Here is a 19,035-nt window from a genome sequence, read left to right on the forward strand (position 1 = left end):
ATTTTTCACATGTTGGTTTCAATCTCCAAATTTTTCTTGCCACGAGTCTAACACGAAAACTGCAGCAACAGTCTTTAGCTCAGCTGCACCACAGATGCTGGTTTCATGTTTCCTTTTCTTTCTCCCCACCCTGTTATGCTGAAAACAGAGTCCTACACTGTTTCAGTTTACATATGCCAATTCTGAGTGGTCATGAGAACCAGGATTCCTACTGTTAGAAACGGACAGTTGTACACTGTGCTTGCATCAGTAACTGTTACCCTAATTTGTAATGATCCTGCACCTGTTCCTGATACCAACTGCTTCACTCTGACGATATCCCTCCCACTCTTAAGATGTTATACACCTGGAATATGATTTCAGTGTAAACCAACATCCATTTCTATTATACTTACCGGAACTATGCTTGGAGGTAAACTCTCATTACAATTGGCCACTGCCACTCAACTTTACTGATAGCCAACTGCTATGATCAACAGACAAACTCATCCCTCACAAGAAGGGGCAGATTAGTACGGATTGTGCAATAGTGTACATTAATGACTGGCATCATCAAAAGTATAAGATAGTTGTTAACACTACCCAGCTCCATCTCGGCTCCTCTAGCTCTAGTTTTCCTCAGGGTAGTCATATGGCTACTATATTGAAACAGCTACTGTAAACAACTTAATAATTCACCTAATGAAGCTGTACCTGAGCCTCAGCCATTAGGCAACTACAAGGACAACTAAAAGGAGTGATGCATGGACCCTATCTTAACTTTATACTTAGTTGAAAGCTTTACTTCATTAAACTGTTGCTTCAATTATGGGAAGATAGCACAGATGTTCCTTATGATGCTGAGTCCATTGATGCAACCCTCTAAGATATGAAAACTTGTACCCAGGTCCATCTATGCACATAAATTAGAACGAACTACTCTGTGGAACTGCCACCACCAGTAACAGAAGTACTGTGCACAGGACTTAAATTTTAATTTTTCAGCTTGAAGAGGTAGCAACAACTATTGTGCAAACTTCTTTAAAAATTGGAATTAGAATTCAGCATATTTACAATTATTTCTCTCTATAAGCCTCCATTAGTTATAAGATAAAGTACTGTTTACACCACAAAATAGTGGTTCACTTTGATATCAAGTAGTATATAGGTAGTAGTCATGGAATTGAACTAGAGCCATATACCTACAGGTATTGATTAAAGATCAGTCCCTAGCTGACATGGCCTTCAGCCATATTACAACAGATCACTGTATCAAAAATCTTAGTGTCAGATAAAACTGTACTAGTTATAAGGTTCACACCAATATTTTTGGAGTAACTGTTAAAATTAAACCTCTTTGAACTTTTTGTGGGAACTTTTTCTAAATTGAACCCCTTTTTACTTTTTAAGCACCTGGACCCTCATTAAAGCCCACCAGTCAGAATGTTGCAGTTCTTATGCCATCTGGCTCGTGAGGGGAGAGCAGCCTGGCAAGCGCCATCTACTGTCAGCAGCCAAGCATCCACCTTGTTGCTTCATATGACCACCAGCAATCCAAAGGAGCCTTCAGAAAATCACAACTTTTAAGAAGTCTATGCTCTACTCCTGCAGAAGCGGGGAGGATTAAGCAGTGGCCACCCATCTGAAGGGAGCAGGAATGAATTACTTAATTTTGTTTTCCATTCCAAGAATAATTTCCATGCTTTGAGTTTTCTGCTCTGTAGAACACTCACAGCCTGTTTACCGTCCCAGCATGTGATGCTAGGCTAATCACTGATCTCATGGCAATGATTGCTGATGGACAGTCGCACTGCTAGTGCATCAGTCACAACCCTCAAACAATGAATTGTAGGAACAGATCACATGGGGGGTCTCGGACCCGGGTAGTCAAGGGCCAAGGACGATACACTTCGCTCTTTTGTCTGCTGGCTTCTGATCCAATGATACATCTCTCTCCTGATGTTCCATTCAGAACGTCGGCCTAACGGCCACCCCCAAACAGATGGCGGCATCCATAGGTGTTCCATCTGTGGTTCTTCTTCAGTCACGCAGCTATTCCAGATGTCCATGTAAAGACCCCCCCCCCCCCCCCCCCCCCACACACACACACACACACACACACACACACACACACACACACACACACACGATCTGCACACTTAGTTAGCACACAGGTGGCAGTATTTTACCACGAGACCATTGAAAAATTGGTTATTTGATATGACATTTGCCTTAATGTAGGATACAATTATGTACAAACATAAATGACAGCTGTATCTTAAAGCTGTATATAATAAAGATCTTCTGAATGTAGTGACATTTCCCTCCCTCCTTTCCAAATAATCCACGTAGACAAGAAATGACAGGAAGTTAGTCTCTAAGGAGACATATACTTTTATAAGCAACTTACCTTCTTACGATTTTCATCAAAGAGAGAAAGCAAGCTCTCCCTTGCAGACTGCACAGGATTGGAGGCCATCAAACTTCGCATATAGTAGTACACTGCATCTAACTTTCTTCTCTGGAAAAAATACGAGTAAACATGAATTTCATGTATTTTAAGAAAGAGTAAAACATATAGTAAGTGATTTAGATATAATTTCAAAGAACATACCCCAAGAGAAAAATGAGTGTAACTGGTACATCAGTATATGCATATTAATCAGTGATATCAAAAAAGCAAGTTTTAAGTGCCCACATCATCTGAGCCATGCAGCATATGTAACCAGATAACAATGTAAGCATGTGTCAGTAAAAGTGTTAACTTCTTGCCATCCAATATGGAAGAAAGTCAAACATCAAGTTCCTGAGCTGAAATTTCTGTTTTTAAATAGTGCATCATTAGGGATGAACGAGAAGCTTACGAACAGTAAATCTGGATTTTTAAAGAAAATTAAAATAAAATGGAGTAGGGTGTGACATGCTTGAGGAAAATAAACAATAAAATTTAAAGGAACATTGTTTGTTGACAATGGGTAATAATGTGAGTGTGCAAGCTTTCTCAACCAATGTCAACTTGAACTAAATCTATCTGGCTACTAAGGCAGTAAGCACTATAAAACTAAATAAGAAATATAAAATAAAAGTCACAACATCGAATTTGCTTTCATTCAGAATTTCACCACAGAGCAAGTGTAAGTAGTCAGAGAATGTTCATAACAATTCATCAGAGAAAAAATTAATTATACGAAAAGTGTTGTTCAATTAAAAGAAATTATGGTGAAAGTACTGCTTTTTTCATGGACCCACAGTGCTCATTGAAACCAATGGGGAGGCATTCACTTGCAGAAGATGACCAGTTGCTTGCTTAAGTGCTCAAGCAAAGGCTGTGCCAGTGAAGAAGAGGTCTCACTGCATCAAAATCACACCGAGAATATAACATAAAACATTTATTGTTTAAAAATTCATAATACTGAAGAGGGGCAGCAGCCTTTTCAGTAGTTGCAGGGGCAACAGTCTGGATGATTGACTGATCTGGCCTTGTAACATTAACCAAAACGGCCTTGCTGTGCTGGTACTGCGAACGGCTGAAAGCAAAGGGAAACTACAGTCGTAATTTTTCCCGAGGATATGCAGCTTTACTGTATGATTAAATGATGATGGCGTCCTCTTGGGTAAAATATTCCGGAGGTAAAATAGTCCCCCATTCGGATCTCCGGGCGGGGACTACTCAGGAGAACGTTGTTGTCAGGAGAAAGACAACTGGCGTTCTACGGGTCGGGGCGTGGAATGTCAGATCCCTTAATCGGGCAGGTAGGTTAGAAAATGTAAAAAGGGAAATGGATAGGTTAAAGTTAGATATAGTGGGAATTAGTGAAGTTCGGTGGCAGGAGGTACAAGACTTTTGGTCAGGTGAATACAGGGTTATAAATACAAAATCAAATAGGGGTAATGCAGGAGTAGGTTTAATAATGAATAAAAAAAATAGGAGTGCGGGTTAGCTACTACAAACAGCATAGTGAACGCATTATTGTGGCCAAGATAGACACAAAGCCCATGCCTACTACAGTAGTACAAGTTTATATGCCAACTAGCTCTGCAGATGATGATGAAATTTATGAAATGTATGACGAGATAAAAGAAATTATTCAGGTAATGAAGGGAGACGAAAATTTAATAGTCATGGGTGACTGGAATTCGTCAGGAGGAAAAGGGAGAGAAGGAAACATAGTAGGTGAATATGGATTGGGGGGAAGAAATGAAAGAGGAAGCCGCCTTGTAGAATTTTGCACAGAGCATAACTTAATCATAGCTAACACTTGGTTCAAGAATCATAAAAGAAGGTTGTATACCTGGAAGAATCCTGGAGATACTAAAAGGTATCAGATAGATTATATAATGGTAAGACAGAGATTTAGGAACCAGGTTTTAAATTGTAAGACATTTCCAGGGGCAGATGTGGAATCTGACCACAATCTATTGGTTATGAACTGCAGATTGAAACTGAAGAAACTGCAAAAAGGTGGGAATTTAAGGAGATGGGACCTGGATAAACTGAAAGAACCAGAGGTTGTACAGAGTTTCAGGGAGAGCATAAGGGAACAATTGACAGGAATGGGGGAAAGAAATACAGTAGAAGAAGAATGGGTAGCTCTGAGGGATGAAGTAGTGAAGGCAGCAGAGGATCAAATAGGTAAAAAGACGAGGGCTAATAGAAATCCTTGGGTAACAGAAGAAATATTGAATTTAATTGATGAAAGGAGAAAATATAAAAATGCAGTAAATGAAGCAGGCAAAAAGGAATACAAACGCCTCAAAAATGAGATCGACAGGAAGTGCAAAATGGCTAAGCAGGGATGGCTAGAGGACAAATGTAAGGATGTAGAGGCTTGTCTCACTAGGGGTAAGATAGATACTGACTACAGGAAAATTAAAGAGACCTTTGGGGAAAAGAGAACCACTTGTATGAATATCAAGAGCTCAGATGGCAACCCAGTTCTAAGCAAAGAAGGGAAGGCAGAAAGGTGGAAGGAGTATATAGAGGGTTTATACAAGGGCGATGTACTAGAGGACAATATTATGGAAATGGAAGAGGATGTAGATGAAGATGAAATGGGAGATACGATACTGCGTGAAGAGTTTGACAGAGCACTGAAAGACCTGAGTCGAAACAAGGCCCCGGGAGTAGACAACATTCCATTAGAACTACTGATGGCCTTGGGAGAGCCAGTCATGACAAAACTCTACCATCTGGTGAGCAAGATGTATGAGACAGGCGAAATACCCACAGACTTCAAGAAGAATATAATAATTCCAATTCCAAAGAAAGCAGGTGTTGACAGATGTGAAAATTACCGAACTATCAGTTTAATAAGTCACAGCTGCAAAATACTAACACGAATTCTTTACAGACGAATGGAAAAACTGGTAGAAGCGGACCTCAGGGAAGATCAGTTTGGATTCCGTAGCAATGTTGGAACACGTGAGGCAATACTAACCTTACGACTTATCTTAGAAGAAAGATTAAGAAAAGGCAAACCTACGTTTCTAGCATTTGTAGACTTAGAGAAAGCTTTTGACAACATTAACTGGAATACTCTCTTTCAAATTCTGAAGGTGGCAGGGGTAAACTACAAGGAGCGAAAGGCTATTTACAATTTGTACAGAAACCAGATGGCAGTTAAGAGTCGAGGGGCATGAAAGGGAAGCAGTGGTTGGGAAAGGAGTGAGACAGGGTTGTAGCCTCTCCCCGATGTTATTCAATCTGTATATTGAGCAAGCAGTAAAGGAAACAAAAGAAAAATTCGGAGTAGGTATTAAAATTGATGGAGAAGAAGTAAAAACTTTGAGGTTCGCCGATGACATTGTAATTCTGTCAGAGACAGCAAAGGACTTGGAAGAGCAGTTGAACGGAATGGACAGTGTCTTGAAAGAAGGGTATAAGATGAACATCAACAAAAGCAAAACAAGGATAATGGAATGTAGTTGAATTAAGTCAGGTGATGCTGAAGGAATTAGATTAGGAAATGAGACACTTAAAGTAGTAAAGGAGTTTTGCTATTTAGGGAGTAAAATAACTGATGATGGTCGAAGAAGAGAGGATATAGAATGTAGACTGGCAATGGCGAGGAAATCGTTTCTGAAGAAGAGAAATCTGTTAACATCGAGTATAGATTTAAGTGTCAGGAAGTCGTTTCTGAAAGTATTTGTATGGAGTGTAGTCATGTATGGAAGTGAAACATGGACGATAAATAGTTTGGACAAGAAGAGAATAGAAGCTTTCGAAATGTGGTGCTACAGAAGAATGCTGAAGATAAGGTGGGTAGATCATGGAACTAATGAGGAGGTATTGAATAGGATTGGGGAGAAGAGAAGTTTGTGGCACAACTTGACTAGAAGAAGGGATCGGTTGGTAGGACATGTTTTGAGGCATCAAGGGATCACAAATTTTGCATTGGAGGGCAGCGTGGAGGGTAAAAATCGTAGAGGGAGACCAAGAGATCAATACACTTAGCAGATTCAGAAGGATGTAGGTTGCAGTAGGTACTGGGAGATGAAGAAGCTTGCACAGGATAGAGTAGTATGGAGAGCTGCATCAAACCAGTCTCAGGACTGAAGACCACAACAACAACAACAACAATACTGATTTATACAGAATAGATATTTTAGACAGCTAACGTTAAGCCACGCTGGAATTAACATTTTAGTCACACTCAAATTTGTGACCATATAGGCTCACCAGACAAAATAATAGTCACCCCATTCAAAAAGTACAGTGACCACTTTGGAGTACTGCAGATGGTGTAGAATTAGTGCCAGGCACTAATGTGACCTTCTACATCTGAAAAAAGTCATGTCAATGAAATGGTTTGTATGTGTCAGTTGAACGAAATCAGTGCTCTAACATGCGACGACACAGATATGTAACACGATGACACATAGAGGCTCACCAGACAAAATAATAGTCACCCCATTCAAAAAGTACAGTGACCACTTTGGAGTACTGCAGATGGTGTAGAATTAGTGCCAGGCACTAATGTGACCTTCTACATCTGAAAAAAGTCATGTCAATGAAATGGTTTGTATGTGTCAGTTGAACGAAATCAGTGCTTTAACATGCGACGACACAGATATGTAACACAATGACACATAGAAGCTTACATGTCTGGATGTACCCATGACCATACGGTGAATGAAGTTGCTTGATTTGTTGGTGCATCAATGCTGACTGTCCAACATGTCTACAATGAATGGGGTGCCACACGCACAATGTAACACAAATACCACTCTCACAATATAACAAAGCATACAAGGATTCTAACTGACAGGGACTGGTACCAAATGTCATGTCTTGTCAATGACAATTGATTTCGAACACAACAGGAATTGCTGCTTTCAGTGAATGCAGATCAATCTCAATCAATTTCTGAGTGAACAGTTGCAGGGAGGTCCATGCAATTGCAATTCTCACAGTAAAATATAAAGCTACATATCTTCAATGGGCCAAGCAACACAGACATTGGACAGTAGCTGCCTGGTGCATATGGAAAAGATGCAAGGTACTGAGAGCACCAACAGCCCAATGATGCATTTTGTAGTGCCCCCAGAATTTTACGAAAGTCTGGAGTCACTTGTCTTCCAGGCACTTCGAACACATGTTATTTTGTAGTGGGTTGTAGCATAAACAGATACACACTGCCGTAAAACGTTATTTGTGCAGGCTAACTGAGAAAGAAGAGCAATACCGGGCCAACAAGTGTCGCGCTCGGTTGCAGCAAAGAGAAAAGAAAAACTTCCAGCCCAGAATTCCATGGACGAATTTCATGCACGAAAAACATTGGTGATTGTTGTGGAGAGACAATGGAAGGAAAAAAAATGATTATTATTAATAATGACTTGGTCTCTAGCAGACGGACATGTATATTAGTATTGTATCGTTGAGAAAAAATGTTATTTAATTTGGTTGAATTCAGTCGTGTGCAAATGCCCTAAGAAAGTGTGGGCTTACTGTTTAATGTGGCAGTGAAATGGTGTAATGAATTTTGAATATAGAATATGTTAACAGCAACTGAATTTTGAGAGATTCTTCATTTGGACTAGATAATAGGATTTTGGAATAGTAGATGAATTTTCACCTTCTTCAAAATATAGAATCTTTGGAGAAGAGTTTGATGCAAGCAGAAGACGCCAGAGCTGCAGGGAAGCTGAGCCTGTATCTGGCATTCAAGTAAGTTCACACTGATAGTCCAAGGAGCGCGGCTTTACGTTTTCGAGAAGATACAATGGGGCACCGCAATTTTCCCAACACATGGACTCTGTATTTGAGGCCAGAGGTGATCTTGTGATGGCAGTTTTCATTTTTGTACCTAAACTTGGGCTCACTCATTCGGGTTACCATGAACATTTAACAGCATGTTTATTTTAATATTTTCAGTACCCAAGTGCTGCCCTTTCTTCTACATCTTCACCACTAACTAGTACGCTGTGCACACTCATCTTTTCCAAGATAACAGCAGCTGTTTTAACAAGCCTCCATACAAACATTCCTGGTTTGACAAACATTCAAGGATCCCATAACGTTTCTATTGCCTAACTAAATCCCTCAATCTTAATCCTACAGAAATGGCCTTCACTATCTGGAACAGTGGGTACCTGGTGTACATGGTTGGTCTTTATTGAATTTTTTTCCAAAAATAGTAAACAGTTTACTTATGATGACTTTATTTACATCCATCATATCTGAGAAAATTCCAGAAAAGAGTGTAGGGAATAAAGCTGAGAAGAAAAACGAGAAGCAGCAGCATGGCTTTAGGTTGTGGAGCTCAATGATAAGTCTTTTTAGGTACGGCAGTTCCAGAAGAAACATTAATATGAGCAAGATTTGCTGATGGTCTTCCTTGATCTTTAGAAGGCATCTCAGAATGTATGCGACGGGTGAATTACTTGGAAGCCCTGGCGAACAAGGAATGCAAAAATGTGCACCTGATAGAGTGCTTGATATGTATTTTGGAAGTACCAGCTATTTTAAAGCAGGAAATAATGCAAAAGATGGATAAATGAGAGTAAACAGGTGCAATTTTAGCCTTACTTTTGGTTGTTGTGATGGAAGACATAATACATAAAAGTTGGAAAAGAGAGTCGAAGAGGATAATGTTAAGTTAATGGCCTTGCTTATGACCTAAGGATCTAGGGAAATAAGAAAGATGAAGTTCGGCTACAATCTGATGCATGGGCAGAAGTCAAATTTAGTGTGAGGAAGAGCAGTTTTACAATCATGACCAAGAAAAGGAGATGACTACTTATGTATTGCACTAGCGGAATAACAGATGAAAAATTTTAACAGCTTCAAATATCTTGGAAGTGTATTGGAAACAAAAGGAAGAAAATATGAGAAGTGTCAGGAGCTTGAAGTGGAATAAAGATGTCACACACAAGACCAAGGGAATAATATTTTGTTTCTACTACATGCCTAATCTGACCTATACTCCTCAAAACTGGTCAATGAAGAAAAGGGACATTAAATTTGACAGAAACAGAATGTGAGTACAAAGAATGGGCAGAATAAAAAATTAAAGAGATCAGAAAGCTTTCAAAGGAATTACCCTTACAGGAGTGTACAGAATCAGCAGTTTTTAAGTGAATTTCTAAAAAGGAATTACATGACAGAACATCAATGAAAATTCATGAATTGAGGCTTCAACACAAAAGATCAAAAGGAACACCAAGGGATAGTTAGCTGAAAAGGACAGAGGAGATTATTTGGAGAAAAGAAGAAGAATAGAAACAGGCAGAGGCATAGCAGTGGTGAGATGACACAGGAAAATGGAAACACTTACGTGTACAACAGACCCAGTCAGTGGCTAGAAAATGTTCGTGATGATGAATATGATGAACGGTGGTGGCAGTGGTAGTTATGCAACTCACAAGTAAAAATTATATATCTGTACTTACAGAATCTCATAAGATAAATAAGTAGCTCAACAAATCAACAACAAATGCTGTGAAGAATCCATTACAACTGGATGGGAGGAAGTAATGGAATTCTTGCACAACCTAGAAAGGGCTTGGAACCAGGACACAGTGATAATGGAAGCTTTACTAACACTGATAGATTGATAGATGGATTTCAAGATGAAATGTGGAAGGAACAGGACAAAGCACAACCCATAGCATTGTCAGAATGGTAGAAGTAAGAATTAGCAAAGGCTTCAGGAGAGACCATCAAGAAAACATGCAAATTGCAAGAACAAATGTGAAGTTTCTAAAAGGCAACAAAAACTTGACAGCTCAAATAAAACCTCAAGCAGCAGAAATACAACACTTTGACACAGAAATTTGAAAACACAGGAAAACCAATGAAAGCACAAAGGGGGTGGTCAATTAGATCTAGTCCACGTAAAATATGTGGAAAGCACTATAAAATGATGCTGCAAAGCTCTAGAAGCAGATAACATTCAACCTATGGAAATTTTACAACAATTCACAGTGAAGTTTTGAGTGTGTGGACCTCAACAATGACCAGTGACTTAATCACTGCAGAAAGAAATGAATACAAGGGGCCATGAGAGCTTTACCTTTAATTTTTTTTCTTTATTGATTTGAAGATTTTATTTTTTTCATTTATTTTGTGAAATATTTTAAGATAACTATTAAAAATTTGAATACAGTTTTTTCTAGTTATACAAGGTGCATTCAAGTTCTAAGGTCTCCGATTTTTTTTCTCCGGACTGGAAAGAGATAGAAACATGTGCATTGTTTTAAAATGAGGCCGTGTTCATTGTCAATACGTCCCAGAGATGGCAGCACCGTACGGCAGATGGAATTTTACCGCCAGCGGCGAGAATGAGAAAATGGCGACGTTTTCCTTACTTGAACAGCGTGCAATCATTCGTTTTCTGAATTTGCGTGGTGTGAAACCAATTGAAATTCATCGACAGTTGAAGGAGACATGTGGTGATGGAGTTATGGATGTGTCGAAAGTGCGTTCGTGGGTGCGACAGTTTAATGAAGGCACAACATCGTGTGACAACAAATCGAAACAACCTCGGGCTCGCACAAGCCAGTCTGACGACATGATCGAGAAAGTGGAGAGAATTGTTTTGGGGGATTGTCGAATGACTGTTGAACAGATCGCCTCCAGAGTTGGCATTTCTGTGGGTTCTGTGCACACAATCCTGCTTGACGACCTGAAAATGCAGAAAGTGTCATCCAGGTGGATGCCACGAATGCTGACGGATGACCACATGGCTGCCGGTGTGGCATGTTGCCAAGCAATGTTGACGTGCAACGACAGCATGAATGGGACTTTCTTTTCGTCGGTTGTGACAATGGATGAGACGTGGATGCCAATTTTCAATCCAGAAACAAAGCGCCAGTCAGCTCGATGGAAGCACACAGATTCACCACCACCAAAAAAATTTTGGGTAACCGCCAGTGCTGAAAAAATGATGGTGTCCATGTTCTGGGACAGCGAGGGCGTAATCCTTACCCATTGCGTTCCAAAGGGCACTACGGTAACAGGTGCATCCTACGAAAATGTTTTGAAGAACAAATTCCTTCCTGCACTGCAACAAAAACATCCGGGAAGGGCTGCGCGTGTGCTGTTTCACCAAGACAACGCACCCACACATCGAGCTAACGTTACGCAACAGTTTCTTCGTGATAACAACTTTGAAGTGATTCCTCATGCTCCCTACTCACCTGACCTGGCTCCTAGTGACTTGTGGATTTTTCCAACAATGAAAGACACTCTTCGTGGCTGCACATTCACCAGCCGTGCTGCTATTGCCTCAGCAATTTTCCAGTGGTCAAAACAGACTCCTAAAGAAGCCTTCGTCGCTGCCATGGAATCATGGCGTCAGCGTTGTGAAAAATGTGTACGTCTGCAGGGCGATTACGTCGAGAAGTAACGCCAGTCTCATCGATTTCGAGTGAGAGTAGTTAGTTAGAAAAAAAAAATCGGAGGCCTTAGAACTTGAATGCACCTCGTACTGGCCTTGAACCAGAGAATGGGCAGTGAAGTCAATGTTTATTAAATTTGACACCCTATTCATGTAGCAGTGTCTCATTGTGGACTACATGAAGCAACACTGGAACGAAAGTGCACTTCTGGAGAACCCGGTGAAGAACAAAAAGTTGGTTAGAATTGTAGCTCTACAGTTAACTTTAGAAGCTAGAGTAAAACCAGTGATGATTCTAGCAGCGAGGATGGGATGCACAGCTGAAAGATGGGGAAGTGTATTTAAATTGTTTGAAGAAATAGCTGGCTCGTAACTGGCAGTTCAAGTCAGACTAAAAGAGACCATTCTATACTGGGTTGTACCTACCAGACACTAGACCTGACAAAATAGGAGAGAATAGTGACTGATATATTACACACATTTTTTATATATTTTAGACATAGTCACTTATAAGTAGATCTGACAAAATGTTTTAAAGATTTTAAGACAGTAATACTGATTTGTTCTTTATATTATAGATTCTGATAGTGGAAAATGTATGTTCGAAAATACTCATAATTAAAAACTTGATTTGCAATTACACCTAAAATTAAAAGAAGTGCAAGAAACAGAAGAAGATTACCTATGAAAAAAGAGATGGTAACTCAAAAAGAGCTAATTTTTATTGTCCAAGATAAAGTGGTATAAGTGAAGATCAATGTGTTGAATAATGCAGCAGAAAGGATCACAACCAACCTTCCTAATTCGTAATGTAAGAATTACAAATGCTATCGTTAATGAGTGAGGTCTGCATTGCAGCAGATGGGAAGTGAATAAAGCATCCCTGTGATTACTCACGTGTGTGTGTGTGTGTGTGTGTGTGTGTGTGTGTGTGTGTGTGTTCCCATCCTAGAAGTCCAACACAACCCCCAATCTCTGCTTAAAGCCTTAGCTATTGCCACAACATCTTCCCTGGCTCCTACGACACCCTGTGCACCCACCTTCTACATTCTCCCTAAAATCCACAAACCCACAGCACTACACTGCCGTCACTTCACCGCCACATCCAGTCTTTTAATTTCTTTTATTTATCTCCTTTCCAACCCCCCCCCCCCCCCCCTCCGTACCTTCTCTCCTGCTCTCCGTCTAAACTGCAACACTTCACTGTCCGCCACTCCCACCATACCATCCCTCCCTCTCCTCACCACAGCCTCCTCCTTACCCCCACCCAGTCGCCACTCCCATCATGCACTGGGGCTGCTGTTCGCAGTGTGGTCTCAGCTCTCTGAGACTGCTGATGTGTGTGCAAGTTGCATTTGTGTGTGTGTGTGTGTGTGTGTGTGTGTGTGTGTGTGTGTGTGTGTACTATTGACAAAGGCCTTAATGGCTGAAAGCTTTAATTGTGTGAATCTATTTATTGTGCCTATCGCGACTCAGCATCTCCGCTATATGGTGAATAGCAAATTTCCTTCTCTGGTATTGTTAACGTTCCATCCTGGGTTTTCCATAGTTTGAAGTAGCCTTTTCTGTCATTTTTTAGACATCTCTACAGAATTCTGCTCTACAAAATTCTTTTCATAAGAAAGAAATGGAATAACAAATCCAGTAAAAAGCATAAGTTCTCATTTTTGTGGCTTTAATAATTTGAGATATTAATATCTGAAAAATCTAATTTTTCTACAGCAAATTAATGAAACCTGTAAAAAATTTAGGTAGCTTGATGTAAACATATGCCTAGGATCTTGAGAGAGGCCTATTCTAGCTTTGGCCATTGACACTTATAGAAATGTATCATCAGCATTGTACCCACTGTAAAGAAACCCTTAACAGATTTACACAATATGACAGTGGTGTAAAACCTACAGGCAATTTCTACAATATGTGTAGCAGCTATTATGCGACACTTCTACTATCATGATCTCCACTGTCTTGGTAATGCACAGTTAAAATGTGATGTTTATAGCCAGTTGATTCTGGAGTAACAGAACAACAACAGATTAACTATTTCATGACGAGTCGTGACTAAAGACAACACTTCAGACTTTATCTCACTTCTTGGTCATCAAAACTTTTGATATTGCCTTCCCAGAAAGTACTGTAGATCATATAAAATATGTCCAATTTAATATGAGTACCAGCAGAATATGGGTCCATTTTCAACGCATCTCCTCCTTGATGTTCCTTTTAAGGCCTTATATTATCACATTGCAAAACCAAATACAAATTTTTAGGTAGGTAAGAAAGTGATATTTTTAAGAAAAACATTTTTAAAGAGTTTGTATAAGACTTTTTATAAGTAGGCCAAAAAAAGCAATTTTTTAAGTTCTTAGAAAAACTGTCAATTTTGCCCTCAATTTGTGAATTACTAGAAAGTAGTAGGAGAATTAAATTTTATATTCTAAGACCTTGTATTGGTAAGTTATTACGTGAAAAGTTTGAAGTTTATCCTGTAATTACTTCCAGAGATGTAAAAAGCTAAATTTCACATTTTTTCGAGCATCATTTTTTTCCGCTGGCTTTGCTTCAAATTATGCATATGCAAATCACTCAGCAAATAATATTATCATCATCATCATCATTTCATGTAAGAAAGCACAGAAAGTGGCACAAGATGACCTAGTTTTGTTTCTTTCACAAATATATTGCCAGAGATCTTCTACCTCAAAGTTGCCAAAAACTCATGGGTGCTGTGCTATGGGGTCAAACAAATGACTATACATATGGAAGTACTGAATTATCATGAAGCTATACCAATGTTCACTGGGAACATATTCCACTGTTCATACAAAATTTCATCCAAATCCATGACGGTCATGCGGAAACCTCTAGACCACTTGGCATGTAATGACCCGCGTAATAGAGCGAACATGTTTCTCCACAAGGGCAGAGATTTTTTCTGCGGTACACCGGTATGGGATGACCTATGTGGATGGGTTAACAAACTTTAGGAAGCACACAGGATGTAGGACTGCGAGGATTGGTGAGGGTGAGGTGGTTCTTGGAGGCCTGCCTGCAACTCAATGCCTCCTCCATGTAGTGAGGAGCAATCCATCCTTTCCATATATTAACAATTTATGAAAAAGATGGATTACTACTTACCATAAAGAAGACACACTAAGTTGCAGACAGGTACAATTAAAGCACACTTACATAAAGCTTTCAGCTGCAGTCATCATCAGTAAAAGAGAAACACACACCATGATGCTGGAGTTAAAGATCATGTATGCATGAGGTGTGTTTGCTTGTGTATCTGACTGGTATGTGTCTCTCTTTTTTGGTGACGGAGGCAGTGGCCAAAAGTGTCTTTTAGTTGTGCCTGCCTGCAACTTAATGGTAGGTTGCAATCTATCTTTTTTGATGTGCCTACCGTAGGTTTCTGTTTTATTTTGCCAAACAGCTTCCATATTACTGTTATTCCATCATGGGCTTCCATCCTCGACTTCATTTGATTTTACCTCCACATTTGTTGTTTATGTGGCTGCCTTGATTAAGATAGGTTCCTAGAAATTGCCACGTGAAATTTTGTTTATTCAATTTGCTATTAAAACTTTATCTCATTTCTGTCATGTGTTCTTTTTGTTGCTACCTGTGACATTTCTCTCAAGATGGGACACTACTGCACTTTATACAAAAGCAGTAGTACACCGTTTATTAGAGGCAAAGTATGTTCATTTGAAAGGTGAAGCTCTAACCAATAACAATTTGTTATACAGGTACATCCATCTAAGATCAGGTTTCCACTCTAGTGCTGAAACTGCGGTGTCGTCAACCAACGATATCAGTGCTCCAGCAATTAACCACTGCAAAGATGATGCGTGTCTCCACAGCATTGCAATCAGAAAGAGAAAACAGCTACACCCCTGCCAGTTGTGAAGAGCCACTGCCATGCTGCTGCTCAATAAGTGGCTGCTTAGGACAAGAGCAGCACTTCTGTTTTTGACCACTGTCACAAGAGAAGACTTACTCCCGCCTCCAGCGGAGAGTCATTGTAACATTGCGCCATCGCATTCTCATCAGTCTCTATTATACAGGGAGTTAGATGGTGTTAACAGAAGTGTTTGTAGTAGCCAGAGCGGACACCGAAGAGAGTGTTTTCCTATCAACAAATGATTTCACACAGCTCAGAGATTTTGACTGCATCTCGTTTTTGGACCTCGTGACATTAAATTGCTTACATAATTTCACATGTGAACACTCAGCCACAGCCATGGAGACTGAGAATGCCTGCACAGAACACTTCACTTACTTGCACACTATTCTAATTCAAAGATATGTCTTCTACTTGATTTAACCATTATCTGGAGCTATTTAGATGAATCTTATTTTAGAAAATAATACTGCATTTGATAAAGTTAATAAAAGTAGCAGAAGCCACTGTTTCTACTTTTCCTGCATTTGATTAACTCTTTATTGCAGAAGTCTTGCTGTTGGAGATGTGTTTGCATCTCAACTCATCACAGGTTACAAACACATTGTGGAATGAGAAACAGAAACACGTTCTGTCATGTATGCGCCATTATTTGAGATCCATATCAAATTTCATTTTTGTGCCCTGAACTTTTGTAATTTACATCCTCATGCCAGTTTATATAAGCTGAGAAATGTGCAATCTCTTGGACGTTTCGGGAAATAAATCTTTTGCAGCTGCAGCTGATAACTACTTTATTTATTTGGTCAAAACTAGTTTCAAGGTTAAAGCCTCACCATTAAATGCTCATCATCATCTAACCTCAACACATTGGAGCCTAATGGATCATCAATCCAGTTAATACCCAGATACTGAGAAAATTTTTTACAATTTACAATTTCTTAATAAATTTACTAATCCACTTACCCCTTTTGGCAGTATACCAGCTTAACCTTTCATCCTTCCTCTTTATGAATATGCATATGCTTAACACAAATAAATTATACAGTGATTTGTAGATATTACTGTAAAGATACTGTTTTTCAGCATTTTTACTTTTCCCCAGAATGGACAAAATTTTCAAGTCGTAGGGAATTGTAGGCTATTGATTTAAAAACACTTGCCAGCACGAAATGCTAAATGTTTCATTTACAGGTGAAGTGTTTTATTGTGAAACTTTTTTCCTCATTTTTACAAATTAGAGAACTTCACTGGGGAATGAAATCATTCAAAACACTCGGGGACACACAGGCCTGAGTTACATGGCCTACAGTAGTATCTGGTCTCTTTCCTTACTAGGTATCCTGTAGCTTTCCCTTGTTCCCAAAAGACTTTGCATCTTCTAGCTGGGTTTGTTTTATTTTCTGTTGGTGGTAGTTTCTCAGGAAAATGATGTGCTATGAGTCTGTTTGCACTTGCAACTCCAGATGCTGAATGTGTCTCTTTATTTAGTTCCGCTCCTCCTTTCTGAACCAATTGCTTTGCTAATTTACAGATAATATTTGCTAATGCACCCTTTTTTGATATTTTGATATTGTGAATAATGTTGGCATTCACAACTGCCCTCATAAAAATATGGAAGAAAAGCTTTTCCACTATTTTATAGTCTTTTGCAGGAAGGGATAGTAACTCATCACCTGTTCTCCTCTGTCAACACCTGTTTTACACAAAGTGTAGTCTAGTACAACATCTGGCTTTACTACCTCAACATATCCACTTATGGATTTTACACTGACATGCGAAGCAGTCATCTTATGCTGTGTTGACAACATGCGTACATCATGTTTATCTTTCCAACTTCCAATGTATTTCTTTCCCATAGTTCTTCAAGAACTGCAGAACTTGTATAAAATCTGTCCACATATGTCACTTGTTCTTTTAAGTAAGAGGAACATAGCCTAGCAGGAGGGATTTGATAGAACTTTCAACATTTCCTTTTCCTCCAATATAAACTTCAGCATTGCACATGTAACCTGTTTGAGCATCACTTACAACAGACAGTTTTATCCCATATTTCTCTGGTTTGTCTTTCATATAAATATGGAAACCAATTCTTCCTCGAAAAGGACATATTGCTTCAACCACAGTCAGATTTTGATGATGGCTAAAAGACTTTCCTGCATCTTGCTGAGAAAAAATTCCAAATAGATCTTATTTTATGCAGACGGTCATGCCCTACTTCTTGTTTACATATCCATAGCTCATTATTGTTCACGTCCTGAATATGGCAAAAAATCTGTCTCCTGACATTAGCTGAGAAGCAAATGATGAAGCAATCACAGTGTCTTCAGACCAATAATCCTTATGTTTAGGTTTCTTTACAACACTCATATACAAAACAACTGCAAAAAATTGATATACTTCACGTATCCCCACTGCTCTCCATTTCATCCATAAAGATTTTGGTCTGATTATGTTCTGACGGCGAAATTCAGAAATACTATCAGTAGCATATACATTTGTCTCCGACTTTACTTTTAGAAACACACTGTGATCAAAAAATTACAACAAACCATCTAGTTCTGTTGATAATGTATCAACAGGAACCTGAATTCCACTCATTTCTTCAAACAGAGGTAATTCAGGGAGTACATCAAAATGACACCAGTCATTATTCAAGTTCTGAGCCATCATTCGAGAGTTCTTCAATCTGTGAGTTTAACAAGCTATGTCTGTTAGACATATTCACTATTTATATGTTTTTACACATGGGAAGGATGCACACAATAGCATAACATGACAGCTGACACAGAACAAAAGAACATTCAACAATATTCTGAGCATGCAGGCAGTTCACGTAACACTGGTACCATTCACGAGAGACTGGCGCACACTATCTATCAACAATGCACTTACGACAAGGCAAACAATTAGTCTCACTACTTACAAACGTGAAACATGCATTTAAATCACAAATAAATAAGCCGGAAGTGAAGAAAATATGACGTACATCCGTTGCATTTTTTGGTTAAAACGTAGTGAATGTATTTAAGTACGTCCGTCAGCTTCAATGTGTTAACACTTGGAAAGAGATCACAAAACATGGGATTTAAGGGGAAAAAATTACACTAAATACATAATTTTAGCTCCATTCCCAAATTTTGTGGTCTCTTTTAAAGGAAAAAAATTACACTAAATACATAATTTTAACTCCATTCCCAAATTTAGTGGTCTCTTTACAATTGTTAAAGCTGGACATTGGTGTTGGTGTGGATTACATAAGCTATGCCTCAAGTAATCCGATCAAGGTCAATACCCTGATGATGTCTG

At 39.1% G+C, this 19,035-nt stretch overlaps 1 protein-coding gene across 1 annotated transcript in view; it reads right to left on the reverse strand.

Annotated features, from left to right (window-relative positions):
- The window catches only part of LOC124787179 (telomerase-binding protein EST1A), a 323,132-nt gene that overhangs the window by 158,990 nt on the left and 145,107 nt on the right, over positions 1–19,035 (reverse strand). The window contains 1 exon segment of the mRNA XM_047254319.1: positions 2,390–2,500. Coding sequence (XP_047110275.1) covers positions 2,390–2,500 — 111 coding nt within the window.

The sequence above is a fragment of the Schistocerca piceifrons genome, chromosome 1 (genome assembly GCF_021461385.2).
Source record: "Schistocerca piceifrons isolate TAMUIC-IGC-003096 chromosome 1, iqSchPice1.1, whole genome shotgun sequence".
Classification (NCBI taxonomy): domain Eukaryota; kingdom Metazoa; phylum Arthropoda; class Insecta; order Orthoptera; family Acrididae; genus Schistocerca; species Schistocerca piceifrons.